Below are 22,892 nucleotides of genomic sequence, written 5' to 3' on the forward strand. Positions count from 1 at the left end.
TCAACATAATTGTGCTAATCATAAAATGTCAAGATGAAATGAAAAAAAATTTATTTCTAGAGAAAGCTGTGGGGTGTCGGTTTTGCCCATAGTTTCCCTAGATACTTTTTAATGTTAATGTTAGGTATAAGTCAGACAAAAACGTATATGCTTCCAAACATTTTTTAATATAGGAAATCAGATCATAGGGCAAAACCTATTGTTGACTATTAGAAGTGAAAACATGGTTTCTAGAAAAATGCCATTTTGAATTCCGAAAAAAATTCTAATTATCGATAAATAACGAAAAAAAAATCAAAAGAAGAAGTTCGTATGTCTGGTTCGATTTTCCGCCGAATACAGTAGAAGGTCGCCTTAATGCACGATGAAATAAAATGAGTCAAGTTGAAATGGACCAATATTTTGTTTGATTGACCACAAATTGATGCGAAACACCCTTTAGCATCAAATTGTGGCCAACCCAATCTTATAGAGATAAATTTAGCATAGTGCCAGACGTTTGGTTTCCAGGTGAAGAAAACGAGAGTTCGTTTTTCAGCAAACCAGAGCTCCTGTGCTTGCTTCCCGAGACATCATACTACCAGTTGCTTCATGTGGTCACACAAGTTGTGTGACTGTTTGGATTCATTGGCTTAATAGTATCAATTTGGATTTAGTATCTAACTGATGCCAAACGTGGTGCTTGTTTAGGGTTAGCGTCGAACTGGTCCCAAGTTGGTGCTATACTTACTGACGAGATGAATTCGAAACACAATATTCATCGTGTCAATGTGTATAAAAGTCGCATTATTTCGTTAAATTCTCGGCCTACAATCGATAGGAATAATTTTTTGGCTTCGTTCCTTAATAACAGTACTTCAAAAATGGCTAGAAGGTTGTGAAATACAATTCAAAATCTGTTCATTACTCTAATCAAACCCCACACAAGGTTCAGCCCATTGGCAGTAGTTTTGAAAAATTCTGAAAAATACGCTTCAACAAACAACGACAATTATCCAGGGAGTTATTTTTATTTCTAATCGAATTGAAGATGCAAACATGTTTCTTGAACATACAAGGCAAGAAGTCACGAAACTTGCGGAATCGTTTTCATTTTGGATCTGGCATCACTGGTTACCTGCACTACACTCACTCTGTGCTGCCAATGGTAGTACGTACAGTGTAGACCAACCGTTGCTCTCGAATGGTCGCTCTCTGGTTCTGCTTCTGCTCTCGCCGAACCATCGGTGTTCCAGGATGAGTGATGGGTATTTGAAACGACCTGCCAGGCTATTGTTGTTTTTCGCAGCACAATGGACTTTAGGGTTTGGATTTTAGTGCCTAATGGACACGCGTGTGCCCGTTTCCGGTGGAAATAGTGAAGTTTGTGCCCAATGCGACCGCTAAGGTGGAATATTTTGCTATGTAAAAATGTCTAGCTTTTCTTGTGTCTTGTGTGAAAATTTTGGGAGCGGCAGGAAGGAATTGCAGGAGAGAGTCATGCATTGGATATAAATGTCAGTGGACCCGTGTGTATGGGTGATATAGTGTGTCAGTTCCGACGTAGCCTCCTCCGAACGGTGTCTTCTGCTCCGATACATTGTTTTGACGACGGACCACCTGATAGGTGATAGTACTGCTATGACATTCGCAAGGTAACGGTGCTGATAACGCACACACTGATTGTTAAGTCGTAACAGCAATCTGCGAATAAGCTTCAACAGCAAAGTGCGAGCGCAAACACTCACAAATAGAGTTCAGTATTTACCGGTTTGAATGTGCTTACAGCTGCCATAGATCTGCAAGCACTGGTGTGGTATCGTTACCTCGCTGTTACATACGACACCGGGTTTGGATTGTGATTGTATTTAGATTCAATTGTAACGCTCTCTTCCTCTCCTGTCCATGCGAGATTTACGCGAACACTCCGAGAGGATCTGCGATCAGTGTGCAGAAAAAGTGTTGTTGCACATTCACAAGTGGAACAACACATAATTTGAGTCATCTGAGCCACCCGCGGAGCTCTGACCGAGGTGGTAGGAACCTTCCGTTGCCAATCTTTTGCAGGTTGAATATGCACCGTAGAAGTGCTGGAAAATTTGTTATTTCTTGTCTCTATGCTCATGTGGTAATCCATATCGCACTAAAAACGATTGTCTATAGATTCCGTGTATGCTAAACGCCGGATGGTAACCACGTTCTGTGTTATGGGTGCATATAGATAGACAAAGGGAATAAGAACATTCAACGTTTATGGACCGTCGAAGAAAGGGAATGAAGAAAATCGATAATCTTTCATTGTGCTTAATAACACACCTCTCGTACGTTCTTTTTGATTGTTGTTTTATTTTTATTTCCATATTGCATAGCGGACAAAATGCCGTGATTTCCTGCAGGAAATCTTGCAGTTCGTTTTTATCAAATTAATTTGTTCAAATTTTCTGAATATTGAAAAAAATATTCGCGCCATGTGATACATTATGTTATACTGGCAGTAAAAGCTAACACATGTCATTGAAGGTAACAGGAACCAATACCATTCGTTTGACGTTTGCATGTCCTACTTTTTCATATTAGTTTTACGAAACTATTTTCCTTCGAGAGCAGAAATTTTGGAAACAATTACTTCTGATCAATCAATTGGTGCTTCCCTGCTAGTGCTAAACACGGCTCGGTTTTTCCGATGTTCATTCACATTTTTTACCCTATCTACAATATATTTCTTATGTGTGATAAACTTGTTCGAAGCCAGTTTATATTAACATGTTTTATCTGTTTTCATCATTGACAACAAAATTATAATTCAATTTAATGAATCGTTATTAGGTTAAACAATCACCGGCAACACTGCGCCGGCGGAAACCAATTAGACTAAATGCAACTATAGTCGCATGGCGTGCACTAGGATATTGGGTATTTTCCCTATTTCTACTGTCAGCCTACCCAATTCGTTGCAAGACTGGTTAGAGTAGCATGTACCATCTTTGAACAACGCGAAAATAGAGGTATTCGTTTGGAGTAGTCGTGCTCAATGACTATTTCATCATTTCCAGGCCATTTTTGTTATTTTGCTAGTTTTTAGAGTCGATATTAATACCAATTTATAGGCACTCCTTCGCAAGATGACCGAATAATGCAGCACCGTCCAATGTGGGGTTAAAATAGGTTCCTAGCCGTTGGTACTCAATGGAAATGAAAAAATCTTCCGTTTTTATACTGAATAGACTTTTTGAGCGAAACTTGCATGAACCAAGAGATTTCACTGTTCGTAAAGATTGTAACTTATAGAAAATGTAGCCGCATGTTTACGGGAACGAAGGGCAGTTAAGCCATGTCGGGCGAGCTGAGCATTCCTATTTTCTAAGAGATGATAGAGTAAATAAAGAGGTTAAATATAATTACATGTCACCGAGGCTTTCATTAAAAGCCGTGATTTAGTCCACTTAGCAGTGAGTTAATCCATCTCTTACAGCTTTGCTCAAAGTTTTGAAGTAATAAATTATATTAAACTAGATCAAATCATTGAAATGAATAGAGTGAATAAAGTAACACAACATAAAAAATTATATACAATGAATGAAAAGGATAAATACTAACAAAACCAGTCTATCTTCTCATCGCGAGCAGAGCAGAAACTTCGCTATTATCTATTATAGATATTATCAGTAAAGCAAGCAATCGGTTATTTTTAACGCTTTGTTGTACATTGCTACATTACGAGCGTAATTGTGATTGATAACATTAAGAAGGTTAACCGAATCAGAAAGCGTCATTGTGAAGGACAACAATATAGAACACGGCTACAAATATGACAACTTTGAAATCAATATCAATTCTTGAAAAGGGCTAATGAGATTTTTGTAAACAAACTTATTTCGCTCATTATTCCGCTGTCGAGTTGAATTTCATGAAAGATACACATGAATCGACATCTTTACCTTTTGTAGAATCGATTTCAAATGTCTTTTGTGTTGAAATTATAACAAATTAAGAGAAATCAGCAAAACAAATGTTTGTTTACAAATCTTATTAGCCCTATTCAAATGTTGATATGGAAATCAAGATCCCGGTATATATGAATTATGATGCAATCGAAGTACGTCCATGCGACCTTGCACTGCGGACTAATTCAAGCCACATTCAAACGGACAGGTAGAATCTTTAACGAAGGGTACGGGATAATAGATTGAATGATCAACAAAGTAAGTAGCGGAGATAAAACCTCGTGAAAATAGATCCACATATCACTGAGTCTGTGAGACGAATGAGCTGGTGAATCACAGGTACCAATTGTGAGAATTGAAATAGATGAAGGTCTTTTGAGCGGGTGGATAATAGGGATTACCACTTAGGGATAGACAGACATCAGTATACGAAATACTACACATTGGCAGTTTTCCAATCATAGCTGTTCTGTAGGTTAGGATAATTGTGAATGTGACCGACTAGGGAATTGATAAAAGTCTACTATCTCGATCCACTGGGTACATGTTCCCATGTCGTAAAAGGCGAATAAAAACAGACGTCCATAAGTCAAGGTTCCCGTGCCCAGGACAAAGTATGCCGGTCGTGCACGGAGTGTCATGGCTCTTACCTTTGCTGTATCAATCGAATCTCTGACACAGGGAATAGTCTATTGTTCGGCATATTTACCGCATAAGGGATCTGGTCTTCTAGTGATTTCCAGCGGGCAGAAATGGACTTCCACTCATAATCGACAGTGATACAAATGTTCATCACATTATTTAAGACAGCTTAGATATAAATTTGAAAGGTACTGAATTGATGGAATACTTAAGCTGCGCAAATCTGCGTATACTCAATATAGGAAATCACTCAACATTTGCACAATTTGGCGGGGAAGAGGTGTTGATGTAACTCTCTGCTCTGACGGTATTATGCATCAGTTGGCAATTTGGCTCGTACCGAACAAGCTCGATCCGTCATCTGATTACAAATACAGTGAAAACCCGTTTTATCAGCCCCTTGGTGAATTTTAGACCAGTGGTTTTCAACCGGGGGTGAATTCACCCCCAGGGGTAAATTAGACTTGGGGGTGAATAATGCGGGACAAATTTTTATTTGTTATCCTAGCATTCCCGTCGGATATTTGTTTTTATATTTTTTTCAGTGTGTCAAGAATTGAGTTGCTCACTGCGAGTGCTCAGGAGCAGGTGTCTAATTGCAAAATTATGGTTTTCATCCAATTAAAAATCATTTTTTTCTGACAGGGTAGTGATGGTAAACAATTTTCAGAAAGCGGTACATCATGGTGGTCAATATTCGGAAAGGGGTACATGGAACGAAAAAGGTTGGAAACCAATGCTTTAGGCTGATAAAACCGGGACATTGATAAAATCGGAGCATATATTTTTCTTTCTTTTTAATAAACCGAAGCCCTTAAAATATTCTTCTTTAGTCCCTAGATATAGCTTCATAACCTTTCATGATTAATTAGCTTAAACTTCCCGTAAGGAGGTCTGGCAGTGCAAAATTTAAAAAAAATTAAAAAAAATTCTTGTATATTTCGAATCTCTAAGATAAGAAAAATATGCTCAAGAAAGGATTTTCTCGTATTCAATTTGATTCGTCTGCTAGAGCCCAACAATCAATTTTCATATGATAAAATCGGGTCAACATGCTGATAAATTCGGGTGCTGATAAAATCGGGTGCTGATAAAATCGGGTCTTCACTGTATCTTTGATCATTTAGATATCGTCACATATCTTTATCCCAAATCTACGAACTGGAACCTCTTCGAAAAGAATTTGGGTACTAGGTATGTTCAAACGTTTGAATTTTCGTTTGACTTGGATGAAGCCGCGAATGAAAAAAAACTCACTAATAGTAGTAGCACTTAGTGGCTTGTCCGCTTCGAATCATGCATGCTTCTAGGGGAATCCTTTAGAGAAATGCCGAACTTATTGTACTCGACAAGTTATGTAGCGGTACTTGGAATCGCTTGGATGCAGACTTGCAAAGCTTACATAAATGCCATTCGATCTTCTAAGCGAAGTGGCTGGAAAAGCCTTTGCACAAATGCCTCAAGTCTTAACGAGACTTTCATTTCAGTTCAATTAGAACTGCTAATGATAAATACTCGTCTGACGTAGATGAAGTACTCAACTGTCTTTTTGACATACTTTTCAATTTATTCTGAGATATTACTGACGACTGCCCTTAAGATCTTTTCAGGTAGTCCTGATTCCTATGCATTTTCTCGTAGAATTGTGACAAGCGAATCGATCAAATGGGCGCTGGAATGTTTTGCTCAGTATAACACGTCTTACGAATCGTATTTGGAACTCATGGAGTACTTTTATATAACACGAACAGTATACACGCAATGTTTAGCAACTGACATCTGTACTCATCGTTAAGACAATTAGAGATAAAGAAACTGAGTGTCTGTGGATGTCCTCAAGATGGAGTGCTGCAACCACTTTTATGGAACTTTGTCGCCGATGGCTTGTTGAGGAAACTTAATGAGCTTGGGTTTTCGATATATGCTTTCACCAATGAAATCCACTAGACAACACGTTCCATAACGACATAACCGTGAACTCTAGTGATATGGAGGAACTCATTCTCTTCTAGAATCTTATCCGGGCACTGAAAATTAAGTATCGTGTTCACGATTCGCGCGATCATACATGAACACATGCAAATGGCCGCCCGGTTACGAAATTGAATTTATACATGCTAAATTACATACGTGCTGGCATACCCGGCAAACACGTGAACATACATACGCTTGAATCCTTCGCGATTTTCCACGCACACCTACGCTCACGATCTCGAAATCTTGATAACACTACTGTGCTAAAGTGAACTTTTCAGCACTGATAAATTAAGGGGTGCGCAACGTTTGGCATAAATACGTTAGGCATACATACATTAGGCATAAGCACGTTAGGCATAATGGATGTTAGACATAATGGACGATTGGCATAATATACGTTAGGCATAATGGACGATTGGTATAATGTACGTTAGGCATAATGGACGATAGGCATAATTCACAAAAATATGAAAATAATTGCAAGGCTTTCGTTAGAGATTTCGCTTGTTTTTTCAGGTTAGGAAAAAATGACGCTTTGCTATAGATAACCTTCGCATAACTCTAGCGAGAGACTCCAAAATGAAAAACACCATGCGATATATTTAACCCTTACAAGTGCAGAGTTTTTTTTATATTTTTCTGTAGACGAGATGAAGAAAATATCCTTTCAGTTTTTATACAAGCAAATTTTTAGCCTTTTAGATGTATTACCAATACAGTTGCATCCAAATATTTAAAAAAAAAGCAAAATAATGAACAGACTATTGTAACGGCATTAAATTAGCAAGGGACTGAAAGGTGAAGTATATTTTTCAATATTAAGAGTCATAGTACTCAATGAAGAGCAAGGAGTTGAAGATCGGTTCCGACAGCATGAAATACAAAGTTACTTTACGCTTATCCGGACATGCCGCAGACTCAAGTGATTCGCATTTCTAATACCAAAAGATCCTGCGGTATTAGACAATGCGTTACGTCACCAGGAAACTCTAAGCTTGCTCATTGGCCCTACTCCACGCTTTCCTAAACTTTCTTTCTTCAAATGGAAACTGGCAGTCCCCTCCCTTGAGTACTATGGCTCTTAGTACCGAAAAATATACTTTTCCTTCCAGTCCCTCGCTAATTAAATGCCGTTACAACATTTAAAAAATTGACTCAATAGGTTGTTAACAAAAAATGGAAAAAAAATGAACAGACATTAAGTTTTTGATCCAATGGAAACTGACAGTGTTATGTACAGGATCAATATTAGGCTACGGATTCTACGCTTGTGACGATAACTTTTTCGTTTCGATAACTAATCACAGTACAGGATTAAACTCTCACATCAAAGAGTTTTCGTAGCTCTATTTGTGATGGCCTAGAGAATACACTTATTGTGCTTAAGAATATGGGAGATAATCAATATAGAACCAGCAATATTGGTACATTCGTTGAATGAATAATAAAATGCATCTTTCTTTCTTTCTTTCATGAGCTGTTCTTCTAGGTTATATATTTTCTTATAAAAAATTACACCTTGCATGCATGAAGAACCAATCTAAGTTAATCCTTACATGCCCAACTTTTTTTTAGCGTTCATAGGGTTCAAGAAACACTCGCTTTGAAAGATGCTTCTTTCGCAGTGCTGGAAGCTGCTCAATATTTACCTTCCGGTGCTTAACACAATTCTCCTAGAAAATTTTCAATATTCTATATCCTAGAAAAAAAGATAGTCGAAGACGGTCCAAATTGATACGCTTTAGCAGTTTTCAATAATAATGTAAAATAATGAAGATATATCAAAATTTCCTTTATCAACGCTAACTGTAAATATCAGACTAATAGATATCACTTCAGTTCTAAGTTCTAATAGTCCCAGTTACTGGTCTTCCTTATTTTTGTGAGTAAATTCTACCTAAATCAAAAGTTTTAGCAGTTTAAACTGTTGTTGTTTAAAAACATTATGGGCATGTGCTTTATTCATACCTTAATACAAAATAGAATGATTTTTAACTAGAGTATTTAGCCTATTTTAGAGATGTGCAAATTGTTCATTCGTTCATTCGGTCTGCATCTTTTATTTGAGTGAAGATTTTTTGTGGTATATACAATAGAATAAAATGTTGATCGAGTTTTATCAGCTTCCAGAGTAATTCAAAAATTTTAAACATTTGATCTCTTACCAACCGAGGCTGTCACCACCAAAAAGTTATTTCCTTAAAGGATACTTCGATATGATAATTTATGCCTTGCGTCCATTATGCCAATCGTCCATTATGCCAATCGTCCATTATGTCTAACGTATATTATGCCTAACGTTCATTATGCCAAACGTCTTTATGCCTATCGTCTTTATGCCTAATCGAGTACACCCTAAATTAAGGGTGGATTATCAAAATTGATAAGATTTGTAAACAAACTTTTGTTTTGCTGATTTCTCTTAATCTGTTATAATATCAACACAGAAAACATTTATAATTGATTCTGACAAAGGTAAAGATGTTGATTCATGTATATCTTTCATGGAACTTAACTCGACAGCGGAATAATGAGCGAAATAAGTTAGTTTGCAAAAATCTCGTTAACCCTTTTGAAGTATTTCATATTGAATAGTTTGTTCATTATAAAGTAATACGACACTTACTAAAGTTTGAAACGATTTCGATTTAAATTGAGGAAAATGCGACTACTTGAAATTTCAACACGTGTAAGTCGAAGGGGTCTAGTAGTTCGAAAGCCGCATATCAACCATTCGCGTCACGATATGTAAGTTAGAGATATAGGCTTCGCGTAGGTTTTAATTCATTTTTGGCAATTCTATAATCAAGATGTTTCAATAAATGTTCGCATAATAAATAACATAAAGCATACACTGATATTTATTTATTGGTTTTCGTGAGTTCGTTGGTCGATATTTCGAGATTGTTGATAAAACGAATTTCTTTTGGTACTGCTTTGCCGACAAGACAAGATTTTATAATGTTGAATACCACCCCTATGAGCCTTTGAGAATCACTTTCGCTGGAATGCGTTTTCCGGAAATATAGAACTTAAACATTGTTTCGTGTGCCAAAATGTTTGAAAATAAAATGCTAAAATGTAATCAAATGCGAGATTTGGCGATTTATAACATTCAATTACTTTTTATATGTCAAAAACGTGACGGAATATCTACTTTGACAGAAATGTGGTTGACACCAGGTCAAAAAGGTTTGAATTGCAATTTTTGAAAAATTCTCGCAATAAAACTATTACAAATTTTAACTTGCTCTTTTCGCTAAAATCAGTTTAGACTTAAAAAAAATAAAACGAGCGCTGAAAAATTGGCGGTTATACGACTTTGAATATCCATACTTCTATTTTGGCATCACATAATCACAAAACACAATTATCAAACCTTATGGGGAAACTTATTTCAATTTCTGACAGCCAACAGTTTAATTCACCTTTTCATCACATTCTGCAGCGAAATTATTCGTCAAGTATAAATCAATTCCTCAACTCCACCCCAACCCACACCCTGATTCTCTCCTATCATCGGCCTTGGACTGACTTGCGCTCTCATTGCCCCACCAAACGCTGCAAAATGAAAATGAAAAGTTCCTTTGCAACTATTGCCTAATTTACCTCAAGAACAAATGAACCGGTAAATCCTAAATTGAGGCGCCGTTATTAATTCTGTTAGTCTAAATTGATCGTTGTTGTGCAATACTCAAGGTTTAAGGTTTTGCTGAAAAATCAGTACGATTGATTTACAATTGAAAGGGAGGAAACTTGGACAATAACACACATTCACTCGCAATATTAAATATTACATTGCATCTAAAACGTTACAGTATGAAGTTACACTGAAAACTGAAAAATTCAAATTCATAAGATGTTGCGCGGAGTTGACGCGTTTTTAATTTGTCGTTCTCTGTAACTGCCCTGTTCAGGGAAAATCGTTGAAATCAATCACGTTTTGCAAGTTGAAGCCAATAACAAAACCAAGAAACATTCTACTAAAAATGCACTTTCTGTGTTTGTTGAAGTGTATTGTCGCGCTTATAAAAAAAAATCTCACATTGCGCGCGTCTCAAAGGCGCATCAAATATAGCCGCATTTGACAATAAGACAGTAGAACATAAGTGAACTATAGGAATGATAAGCAGTCTCTATTGTAAATGTGGATAAATGATATTCTCTTCCACTGTTACTTTATGTCACGTGCCTATTTGAGTTGAACTTTCATATAATAACATTTCGAGCGATTATCCTGCAAGGCATAATATTTGACTAGTGGGCAATACGAGATAATTCAGAAAAGTCTGCAAATATGTCTTCCCAGGTTGTTACATTCTAAAAATATGCTAAATTGGCTTGTTATCCACCGAAATCCTCAACAATGCAATCTACTGTGCGCCAAACCTTTAGCAAAAAAATCTGCAAAAAATTGCTAATTCAAAATAAAATTAAATTCTGGTATGATGGGAAAGCTTCTGTTACACTTGTACGTGAATGTAAACCTACAAATGATTACTAAATCATAAATTTTTAAATAGAATATGAGTTGAATAATATTTCCGGCAGTAAACGAATCATTAAATTATTCCGGCCAAGTTTTTTCGATTAAATACTTCTGTTTGCTCCAGTTCATGACCAACTTATAATGTTACATCGAATAAATAAACTACTGGAACATAATACAGACTAACCGGCTACGCTGTTTACGGTTAATTTAAATAATGGTCGATTTTATATCCCGAGGGAATACACTGAAGTCGTCAGACAGATTATTTTTCTCATACAACAGTGGCATGGTATGCCGGGACAAGTTTAATACGCTTTTTCGTTATTTCCAAGCTCTTATACATTTTATGAGTTGCACAAGACCACAAGAGATTACAAGTATTAGCTCATGGAAACGATTACTTAAGCTTAACGTGCTGTTGCACGAATTTTACACATAATCAATTGAAAGGCTGGCGTCCAAAAGCGGCTAACCCACATTTTGCACTTTGTTTTTATTGTTAAAATACACGATTTTATTAGTAGTTCATTGACCATGTTGTCTTCAAAAAATAAGATCATTACATGAACTACCTTTCAATTGACAAGCATTTTCGTAGTTCGAGGGGGTATCTAGCGTCCAAAAGGGAGTAATCCACAATTCGCGCATCCTTAGCTTGTTTTGCAGTTATGGTGTAAGTTGTTGCATGACATCTAGCGCTTTATTTGAACATTTCATGTTAGTCGGAATTCGGTCGCTAGGGCGGCGCTGTTATCGACTTTTTAATGGAACGAGATGGAATGATGGTGTCTAGGACAAAGTTGTATTCTGAGGATACTAACTTTGTAATTCCGACAAGTTTTGAAATATGGCGGATTTTTGGAAATAATTTGTAAATAAGTATGTTTAAAATGGTAGGACCTAAGACTTTCTCGAAGACACCATATTTCTATCTAGCTTTATTTGAAAGTTGATAACAGTGCCGCTGTAGCGATTGAATTCCGAACTAGCATGCTTCAACCAAATAAAGCGCTAGGTGCCATGCAGCATCTTTTCCGAAAACACCATAACTCTATAACGAATGATAATAATTGATCCCATGTTTATTTTATTTTTCCGACCACAATGTACTGTTTTTCTCTTGATCCCCTATTGCTCGATCAACTTTCAATGTAGAGACATGACACTTTCACTGGAATTTTCAAAAAACTAGGCTCAACAATATACATCCTTGCAAGAAATATACATTAGATAGAAAATAGCCATACATAGTATGTGAGCGGCACTCACCTTCAGGAACGACTCTTTGGGCCGAAACGTCAACGCACAATACTTGTTGCTTGCAGCAACGCGATCGTGATTTTATAAACGTTTATTCCGATGATAAAGGTTATAAATTCCTGAATATACATGTGAGAATTAGTAAAGAGGTTATGTGCGTATGTATAAACTACTCACTTTTAATGATCGTTAGCAATTCTCTTTGGATTGAGAAATGCCAGATGAGTTAGTAAACGCCCAACCCTGTTGAATTTTATAACGAATTTAGATTTAGCTTTAGATTCTAATTCAACTTATTTTCTTACCCTATTACTTAAAGCGCGGCCTTTATGCCACCACAAATTCAATTTTTGTGAATTCGGTCGTAACAACCTAGTAATTAATTGGAGAATTTAATACAAAGAGCGTAATTCATTAAATTCGATAGTTATGCTACCTTTACACTTAATTTTAAGCAAATGTTAATTTTAGATTCACTCGATGAGTTTTATGTACGAGTTTCACCTATTCTGTTGGTTATTGGAAAGGCTTTGGTCCAGCTCGTTCTTATTCAACCTCGGTTGACATTGATGTGACGATCCCCCAAATGTGCGACGGGTGCGACTGACCGGGATTGCTTGACGATGTCACTGATCTTCATCGATTGGCGAACAAGGGGTTTGCTGGCTCGAAGTGGCGCTGTCAACAATACGTTTCATCTAAAAACAATATTGTATCGAGTTCACCGATATGTGAGCTACAACATAGCATTTACTGATGGCGAATCGATAGACTACATTTTCTTTAAACCTCGGGAAACGAACGAGAAAACTCGAATTTCCATAAGACACAATGTGGCGATAGTCCCTTTTGAACGCCAGCTAGTGCTGGGGTTACCTCCATGGTCAACTTTAACCGCTAATAAAACTAAAAATTATTTTCAAATTTCTCAAATGACATTTATAAGTTTCGTTTAAATTGTGTACTATATCTCGTATTTGTGAAAACTTTAGACCGGATTAATTCAATCTAGTGACCAATGAATGTATTTTAATTAACCTACTGCCAACCCAGCAATTACAAGATTACCTCGTACCCAAGCAACAATTAACGATTCATATCACACTGAAACATACTCAAGATATTCCAGAAATTCGCATTGTTAAAGCAATACTGAAAATCAGGAAATACAACCATTATTCAATTACCGTTATCCTATGCTCAAAGTAAATACATACACTGGGCAGTTATGTTACAATGGCCAGTGCGTATCCATTTCTAGGTTTAAATAGTTTATCCCTAGTTCGCTTCGCGGCCACCGTTGTACCGTGTCAATGCTATCCTGCAGTACAAATAGGTTTAACATAGTTTTATGGTTGTTTGGCGCGTGGACTAGACCTCACACAGTGCCAAACCGAAACCAGTGATACCATCGTCGTTCATCTGGTCAATAACACCATATGTTTGATGGCATAATTTAATTAAAAAATGAAAGGGAAATGTAGAAGCAAGAATCGAGGTAATAGATTCACGTTTTACGGCTTTATTTGTAGCCAACAATGGTTCGGATCGATACGGAACATAGTATAGAAGAAATGGCAGAAAGAAACCTCATGACACTCAGGTGACCGCGAGACGGCGAAAATCTGTTGTAACAGGAAGGACAATTTTTACATTACGCGACTATGCGCTTCCAGGGTTACATTCTAGAGCCACATGTTTCCCGCTTCCAAATGAGCACCTTACAGGTTCAACCCTGACAAAACATTGATTGATCCATGGTAGTATCGTGAGTGAGACAGAAAAAGACTATAAAAGACTGTTACGACTGTTGACAACTTTTAGTCCGGTTAGTGTGGTTTCCTGGCAAGATCCTGACAGTGACCCGGTTGCTCGGTTGGTGACTCCTATTGGCGTGGATCCTTGGATTGGAATTTCCGAGGATAAAGATCAATCCAAGAATCGTACGCAAGTGTGTTCTACAGGAATGTTAAATGCGGCGGTGGGGGAAGTGACAAACACGGTGTCAATTCGATCGTTGGTATCAATGACGCAACTCACTGGATCTTATGCTTGTGTAACCATCATCGAATGGAGTTGCTAAATCGCTTGCATAAAAACTAGAATGAAAATCACTGGGTGAATTTTGAAGATTGTGTAGTTGCTGATAGTGACTTTGCTTTTGTGAAACGATGCTGCTAAATGAAGTCATCTTCAACAGAGTTTTTTTTTTCTTACCTTTTTCATACAGTGATGTGAACAAACGTGGAGAATAGACGCGATATATATTTTTTTTAAATCACGATCACAAGAAGAAAAAAATACATAGAAAACAGTGATATATGATCAGCGGAACAAGCCGAAGCGGCAAAGTTCAGTGGAATAACAGCAGCAGAAGCCGTCGCCACCAGCAGCAGCACCACCGCTATCGTTGCCGTCGCCAGGAGCAGGGACAGCTAGAACCTCGGATAACACAATCCAGGGCTGTTACTGGCTGGTCCAACTCCGTCGTCACCAGTTACCATCACAGAAGTGGCGGTCGCAATCGTTGTACCTTATAACGATCGCACCCGCTAAACGAGCGACGACAACGACTTTACGATCATCGTTCGTTTTCTTCGTCCTTCCTTACTCTCGATCATTCTTCCTTGGTCCCAATTTTTCCACCCATCGACAACTTACTCACCTGTCCTGCACGCGCAATAACAGCACAAGTACTAAGTCCTTGGTTCGCTGCCTAATTTGATTTACACCAAGGAATCATCCCACTACAGCGCTGTCAAAGCACACGTGGATAGGGTGCGCGGGGTATAACTGCGGTGTGCCGGCCAAAGCATTGTGAAGAAGAAAAAAAAATAATCAAATTATTCAGTGTCTACCCGCTCGGTGCGTTGAGTGGAATATATATTCGTGTTTGCACCAAAGCACAGGACAACCGTGCAGGAAACGTGAGTCCAGTGTGGCAACTATTTCCAGTTAGACCACCGGAAGGACCCACAGCAAAATTGCTAAAGTGTGATCCTTCACACTTAGCACCACACACACTCAATCATGGAGTGTTGCCTGTCCGAGGAGGCCAAAGAGCAGAAGCGTATCAATCAGGAGATTGAGCGGCAGTTGCGACGAGACAAACGGGATGCCAGGCGTGAGCTGAAGCTGTTACTATTAGGTGAGTTTTCTATTTTATATTTGTTTATATCATCCGAATATTGGTAAGAATGACATAGGGGAGCATGGGAGCTAGGGTCGGCTGTGCTTTTACAAATGTAATGATATTTAAACACCACAATTATCTTTTGTTACTAATTTTAAATCCATAAAAGATCCACGACATAGTTGTCAATAATTATTAATTTTATTATTTCACAACTGAAACTTGAAAACCCGGCCCGTGGCTGTAATTAGTACAGATTCTGTACCACACAAATTATAGAAATTTGTGGAAAAGTACTGAAGGGTACAGATTTTGCAAAAAGAAATTTTTGTTTGGCAATTCTAATATTGAAAAAGTATGTGCAGGTTATACAAATTATCAGAAACCTATTTTCCCCCATTATTTTACTACCTTTTACCTTTACTTTTACCCCACTTATTATCCCCATGGAATCTATATTGATTTTGTAACTTGACTACTCCCAACGAATTGTGTGGATGAAGCTTTAACAATAAAAATAAATGTCTCGTATGAAGAGTTCAATGCTTTAGCTCAGTTGGCATAAATGAAAAAAATGGAAAACAAAAATATACTTATACATATACAAATTTGTGCAGGAAAATTAACAATCCTTATGGAATCCAAATTACACGGCGCTACAAAATTAAAAACATGAATGTACTTTTAAAGTGATCTGTTGAATGTTGTAGACGTTTGATCAATTTAATATACCCTCAAAATCTTGTTCATAGCATTTTTCAGGATTTTTAGTACAAAAAACTACTCGGTCATTTTCCAACGGATTTTAAATTCTCTAAATGTTTGGAAAAAATAAGAAATAACTTTTGCAACGGTATGCTATGTTATGTTCTTTTGTTAACAGTAATATGCGGTTTTGGGAGAACAATATAAAAGTTGTAATTATTTTCGATTTTTTCATTAAAAATATGAAACTTTCCCGACATTTTTATTAGGAAGTGTCTTGGCGCAAGTAGAAATTTAGGGAGAACATTTGATTCCGCATCCAACGACCTATTTATGATCAAAATCGGGTGAAAAATGGCTGAGTCATCAATATTTTTCCAAATGAGAAACTTGCTCGTATGAACTTTTAAGGGGACGGTCTCATACAAAATAGATTTTTTTGCTCGATTGCGTATACATTCGAAAGTATATGTATGAACTTTGAACTTGAAATTGGAAAAAATAACGGAAGATATAAATATCTAATTTTATTGTGCGAGACAATACCTTACTAACCCCTTAAGAGTTCATGCGGGAAAGTTTCTAAATTGAAAAAAAATTAATAACTGCCATTTTTCAATCGATTTTAATAATAAATAGGTCGTTGGATACGAAATTGAATTTTCTCTCTAAATAATTAAAAGAAAGACGCTCTTTTAGAAGAATGTTGAGCAGTTTTCAAAAATTTCATGCAAAAATTGCAAAATTGCGGTAGTTTTCATAATGTTGTTACAAAACCGCAAAGTATTTTTGACAAAAGAATATAATATAGCATACCGTTGGAAAGGTCATTTCTTCTTCTTTCCAGAACACTCAAATATCAAATCAAAATCGGTTGAAAAATGACCGTGTATTAATTATTTTTATTGGTGCAGATTTTGGTACAGATTTTCTAAAATCATAGTGCAGATAGAAAAGATATTTTCATACCATGCACAAAATAAAATGCGGCAACACTGAGATCGACAATCGACAAGTTTTCTAATTGCTCCATGCGAGCAAATCCACATTGGCTAAAACGTCATGCATATTCCAATGAAATAATGATATGTGGTGATAGCCCTTGTCACAAGCGCGCAGACTACTGTGCAAGCCAAATAATGCTTACATTAAAAACCTGTTTTAATCCACCTAGTGGTGCAATTGTGCCTTTCTCATTTGTCCAAACTATGATTTAACCCTTTCATGCCCAACTTTTTTCTAGTGCATGTAGGGTTTTTCGTTGAAAACGGTGGGGTCAAGAAACTCGAAAAACCATTTTTCATAAAGGTAGGTGCTTTCCTTGCAGTGCTAGAAGCTGCTCAATTTATACCTTCCAATGCTCACTACAACTCTCCTAGAATATTTACAATAATCCATCTGCGTGGAGAATGTAGCCAAAAATAGTCTAAATTGATAAGTATTATCAGTTTTCACTAATATTGCAACATATTGAAGTTATATGAAAAAATCATTTTCCGGCGTCAACGTAAATGGTCCCTGGCAGCACTACTCCATCGGAGTTCAATCAGACTAATTGCAATAACTTCAGTTCTAGAGCTGATCCTTGTAACAGTTAATACTCAAATGAAAGCCAATAGTCACATTGATTAACCTTACTTGTTTTTGTGAACATATCTTGCCTCAATCAAAGGTTATAGCTGTTTAAAAACGTTGTTGTCCACAAACAACATGGGCATGAATGGGTTAATGGCTGGTTTTGTTCAATACAACATTGTTAAAATGTCTATTACATTTTTATTACACTTGATGTATAACTGCGCGACTGTCACGAACCTGATAAGCAACATGTCGATACTGACACACTTGAAACAAACAAAAATATAATATTTATATAGCTTAATCAGCGTGAGTTCAATGTTGTCTTCATGTTAACTTCATGGTGGAGAATGGAAGGGATATAATTACTGGGAGAGGGAGGATGCGTCGGGAATCATCTAACTTATTGTAGTATACGGGGTGGATGAAGGGAATGCATGTGGGAGGTTGGTCTGAGAGGGTTGGGGTGAGAGAGGGCTGGCGGTTGAGAGGTAGGAGGTGGAGGGAACACCGAACTTTATATTATACCTTCCATTTGAGACTAATTGAAATTTGGTTGTCATCACCGAAGTGGCTTTAGATTTGGAATTTGCTCGGAACCCCGGGACTTCCGGAGTTATCGATAGTGGACAATACATTCCAGTAATTTTTGATTCACCATCAGTGATCTAGGCCTGCGAATCGAAGTAAATTGATGTTCATTTCAATAGATTTTAAACCTATGAGGTATTACGATTGTACAGGTTTATATGAGAAATTCCTATGTGACCACAATTACCAACCTGTAATTCCGGAGCCAAAAGTCAGAACTGAATGAAATTCAACAGCAGTTAATGGGAGTATTAGAGCTTTCATTTGAAATCAATTTTGTAAACATCGGTTAAAAGTTTGCTGGCAAATAGGTGTGACAATAGCTTGGGAACTTAGCGAGTTCCCAGGGGGCATCAAGATCCGCCATAGGTGACCAATGTGGTCAAAACTACTTTAATTGGTCATTAGTGATCTAGACCCGCAAATCCAATTAATGTTGAACGTATTTGAATATGTATTACATTATTCGGACATCATAGGGTTACCAGTTTATATTGGAATTTGCTGTGTGACCCCATTCTTCAACCCGTAACTCCGGAACCGGAAGTCCGATCAACAAAAAATTTCATAGCGTCTTATGGGAGAGTTATACCGTTCATTTGAGTTTGTGCAAATCGGTTCAGCCATCTGTGAGAAAATTGAGTGACATTATTTGACACACACATACATACACACACAGACATTTTGCGATATCGACGAACTGAATCGAATGGGATATGACATTCGGCCCTCCGCACCTCGGTTTGAAAATCGATTTTTGGAGTGATTGCATAGCCTTTCTTTGAGAAAGGCAAAAAGAGACAATTTTCGGTTGGATGCAAAAACGATCAAAGATATCAAAACTAAACAAATTTTCATCAATTTCTGTATTAATTCATGATTTCACAAAAAAAACTTAAGCTCCAAAGAAATTTCGGTGAGCGTCTACACGAGTTGAACGCTTGATAGTATGCGTTGGAAAAAATGCGTTCAACTTTGTCACCGGTTTATCCAGATAAAGCATTTATTAAAGTCTAAAAGAAGAAAATCATTCGATTTATGTGATTATCACGATTCAAATCATGCAAAATAGTTGATGGAGAAACAATAGACCGGGTGGAATGGTGCTTTTGAAAAAAGGCGGTAATTTTTTGTCACACAACCACCACGAACCGACGACAATTAAAAGCTATCGAGCTATGCTTTTTGGTCATGGCTGCCGTAAACGAATTGAAAGTTGTCAATTTTTTATCTGTATGTTTATTGACGAGTGATCGCTGGACTCGCACCCAGGTGGCAGTATAATCGTATGAAAAATTGGTGAACTTTTTTTCTTTTTTTTAAAGGGCAGTAAGGTAATTCGATAAATAATGCACATTCAAAAAAATGCGACAATACAGAATGTTTTAGTGTGTTCATTCAATTTCCACATAATAAGGCCACAATTGAACAATATTTCCGCGAATTTACATGGCAAAATGCTGAAAATTAAGCGAGTAATTTTTAAAGAAGCGTCATCGAAATTTGTTTTTACGGTGTAGTTCATAACTCGCAATCTACTGAACCAATCGTTGGGATTTTTATCGCAGTGTTTCTTTGCACTATTCCCTAGGTAATGATGAAAGCTTTTTCCTCGATTCTTGAATTTTTCGTACAATTTCTAAGTCGATAATCCGATTTTTGATAAAAGAATCGGTTAACATTATATTGTAAATATATTATTAATAACTTTGTAAAACACCCTCGTAGTTACCTGGGCAATTATGTGAAAAATAACTGTGTGAAACTTCAGAACAATTGGTCCAGGGGATGGGTGTTGAATTATTGTGTTCGTAACATATTTCGAAGTGCCTTCTGAAAATTCACTGTTACTTACCCAATTTTTAATATTTTACAATGAGCATTTGGCAAAGAGTCGTTTAAACATTCCACTATTAGTGTGTATCCCATTAGACATAAACAAGCTAGGCATAATGGACGTTAGGCATAATATACGGTAGGCATAATGGGCGGTTGGCATAATTGACGTTAAGCATAGTTTATTATGTATCACTCAATGAAATTTTTGTAACGATAATGGCCTCGGATGGTAAAAAAGTTAATGTTTCTACTTTTTGTGATGTTGTAGAATTACTCTGGAAACCAATCAAACTCGACCAACACTTTATTTTGTTGTATATACTTGCTGAAATATTTTCTCATATAAAAAAAAACAGACCGCATACTTGGCATGCGGAAAATTCAACTTGCGTTAATTTCGCGTCTTACAACCGATGAATTGTATTAAAGTATGAATAACGCAGATTATCTTGGATTAGTTCTTACATACATGCACGGTGCAATTTTCAAGAAGAAAATATATACCCTGAAGAGCGGCTCATGAAAGGAAGAATGATGCTTTTAATTATCCATTCAGTAAATATACGAATATTGCTGCTTGTATATTGATTATTTTCCATATTATTCATTTCAATGACTATTTTATTGAGGCCTCTAAAGACAGAACTACGAAGGCTGTCGGATACGATTCGTGTACCATGACTAGTTACCGAAACATAAAACATATTGTCACAAACATAACATCCGTAGCCTAACACTGATGCTGTCCATAACACTGCAAGTTTCCACAGGTTCCAAAACATAATGTTTGTTCATTGTTTTGTATTATTTTTCAATATTTGGGTGCACTTGCATCGGTACTACATCCAATTGGCTTTAAATGTGCTTGGAACCGAGGCTGTTTACTTAAATGAAGAAAGCATCCAGCTGATCCACGAAAAAAAAGAATACGAAGAATTATACGCTTTTGATCGATAAATATAAATATCTCGCATTGTATTTTTTATTTTGCAGTCTCTCGTTAAAGTTATACAAAGACATAGCGTAGTAAAGCGTAGTTTTCATATCTTTCAATAAAGGAAGTCTTACAATTATTTTTTGCATTTTTTTTATTTATGCCTATCGTCCATTGTGTCTAACGTACATTATGCCAATCGTCCGTTATGTCTAACGCATATTATGCCAATCGTCCATTATGCCTAACGTCCATTATGGCTATTGTACTTATGCCTAACATCGCGCACCCCCAATATTGTATGTAAATTGACTCTGTATTGCCAATCGGATTAGAGAATTGTGCGTGACGAACCTCTCGAAATATTCAATCACCAACCGGCTCAAGATATCGCATCGGATGAGCAATCGATATGGGAGGACCCAAGTTCAATTTTTTAGTGGGAGAACGCCCGTCAACTTTTCAGGACTCATGGCATGGGTCGAGTACATCCAACCCAGAGGAATGCACAACTCCATCAACGATCATATTGTTCCGGTTGATGTGCGGAGAAAATTGGTCCTTTGTTGGCATTTCGTTTTTCAAATACCTTATATGGCAACCGCAGATAATTTTATAGTCGAACCAGACCCCGAGATATTTAAAGGATAAAACCTGAGCGATAGTTTGACGCATCAGTATGAGCTGTAGTTTCGCTGGTTCACGTTTCCTTAAAAATGCGACTAGCTCAGTTTTCTCCGATACCCAGCTGAAGATCCAAGTAGTCAAATTTTCAATGGTAGCTTGCAATGGTTCTTGCAAATCGACAGCTTTTTGTCCTATAATAGAAACAACTCCATCATCTGCAAAATACCTGGGGAAGACCCATATAGGTAAATCTTGACGATGTTGAATCCCCGTACGGCAAATGCATGTATTTTTCAGATAACAAGCTTAGAAAATAGTTATTTAAAATCGGTGAAAGACCATGCTAGTGCAGTTTCTTTGCAGAAAACTGAATCAACGCCCCCTTAAAAACCAAGAACACAAATGCCATCTGCTTCTGTTAATTTCTGTTAATAACACCGCAAGCCAATCGTTCGTCCCTTTACATTGGCGGAAACGAAATTGACTATCTGAGTAACAGCAAGCAGCCATCAGGCTCATGCATGTCAAACTCGTATCGGTGACTACACCATTTCATTCCACATTGTGGGCGGATACGTAGACTTTATTTCGCACGTCAAATTGCAATTTATTGCATTCGCCAGAAAGATTATGTGAAAAACCTTGAAGAGGCCAAAGCACAGCAGCGTCTCTACTATTTCACACGGCTAAACGGCACTGCACTGGATACACGTCCAAACGATTCGAGGGTGACAATTTGATTGCCTTGTGCTATATGTGTTGTTGCACCTTGGAAATATTTTGTTTTGTAGTCCATCTTAAAATATGTTCGGACGTCTTTTCAGTTGCTTGCGGATTTTTGCATTCTGTTCTAATTAGATCATCAAAGAACAGTCCCGTATATCCTTTGTTCGTACAAAGTACCCTATTTTATGTAGAAGACGAACCACTGCGACCAGTATCTAGTTCTATTGTGGTATCTATTAACGTATTCCTTGAATACCAACGCTTTGCTCATCAGGTATAACTCAAAACCAAAGCACTGTACACGGCAATCTCCTAAAGGCCCTCTAGAAAAAGGTAAAAGCACAAGATTAATTTGACTTGCACGAATGAGCGGAGATTACAGATATCCACACGATCATCTTGTCTAGGTATTTCAAGTAAGCAGTGTTGCGAATTTGGCTGCCCAGGAAAAAAAAACGATTTTTG

General features: G+C 37.1%; 1 protein-coding gene across 9 annotated transcripts in view; it reads left to right on the forward strand.

Annotated features, from left to right (window-relative positions):
* Positions 1-22,892, forward strand: part of LOC131692050 (guanine nucleotide-binding protein G(q) subunit alpha) — an 82,957-nt gene that overhangs the window by 9,923 nt on the left and 50,142 nt on the right. For 3 of the 9 annotated variants that reach the window (XM_058978887.1, XM_058978888.1, XM_058978886.1), the window contains exons 1-2: positions 14,069-14,169; positions 14,525-15,442. In XM_058978887.1, the coding sequence (XP_058834870.1) occupies positions 15,325-15,442 (118 nt within the window). In that variant the 5' untranslated portion in view covers positions 14,069-14,169; positions 14,525-15,324. Of the gene's footprint in view, positions 1-14,067; positions 14,170-14,283; positions 14,413-14,524; positions 15,443-22,892 lie in introns of those variants that run through there. The other 6 variants (XM_058978894.1, XM_058978893.1, XM_058978891.1 and 3 more) reach the window with 4 other exon arrangements.

Source organism: Topomyia yanbarensis, chromosome 3 (genome assembly GCF_030247195.1).
Source record: "Topomyia yanbarensis strain Yona2022 chromosome 3, ASM3024719v1, whole genome shotgun sequence".
Lineage (NCBI taxonomy): Eukaryota > Metazoa > Arthropoda > Insecta > Diptera > Culicidae > Topomyia > Topomyia yanbarensis.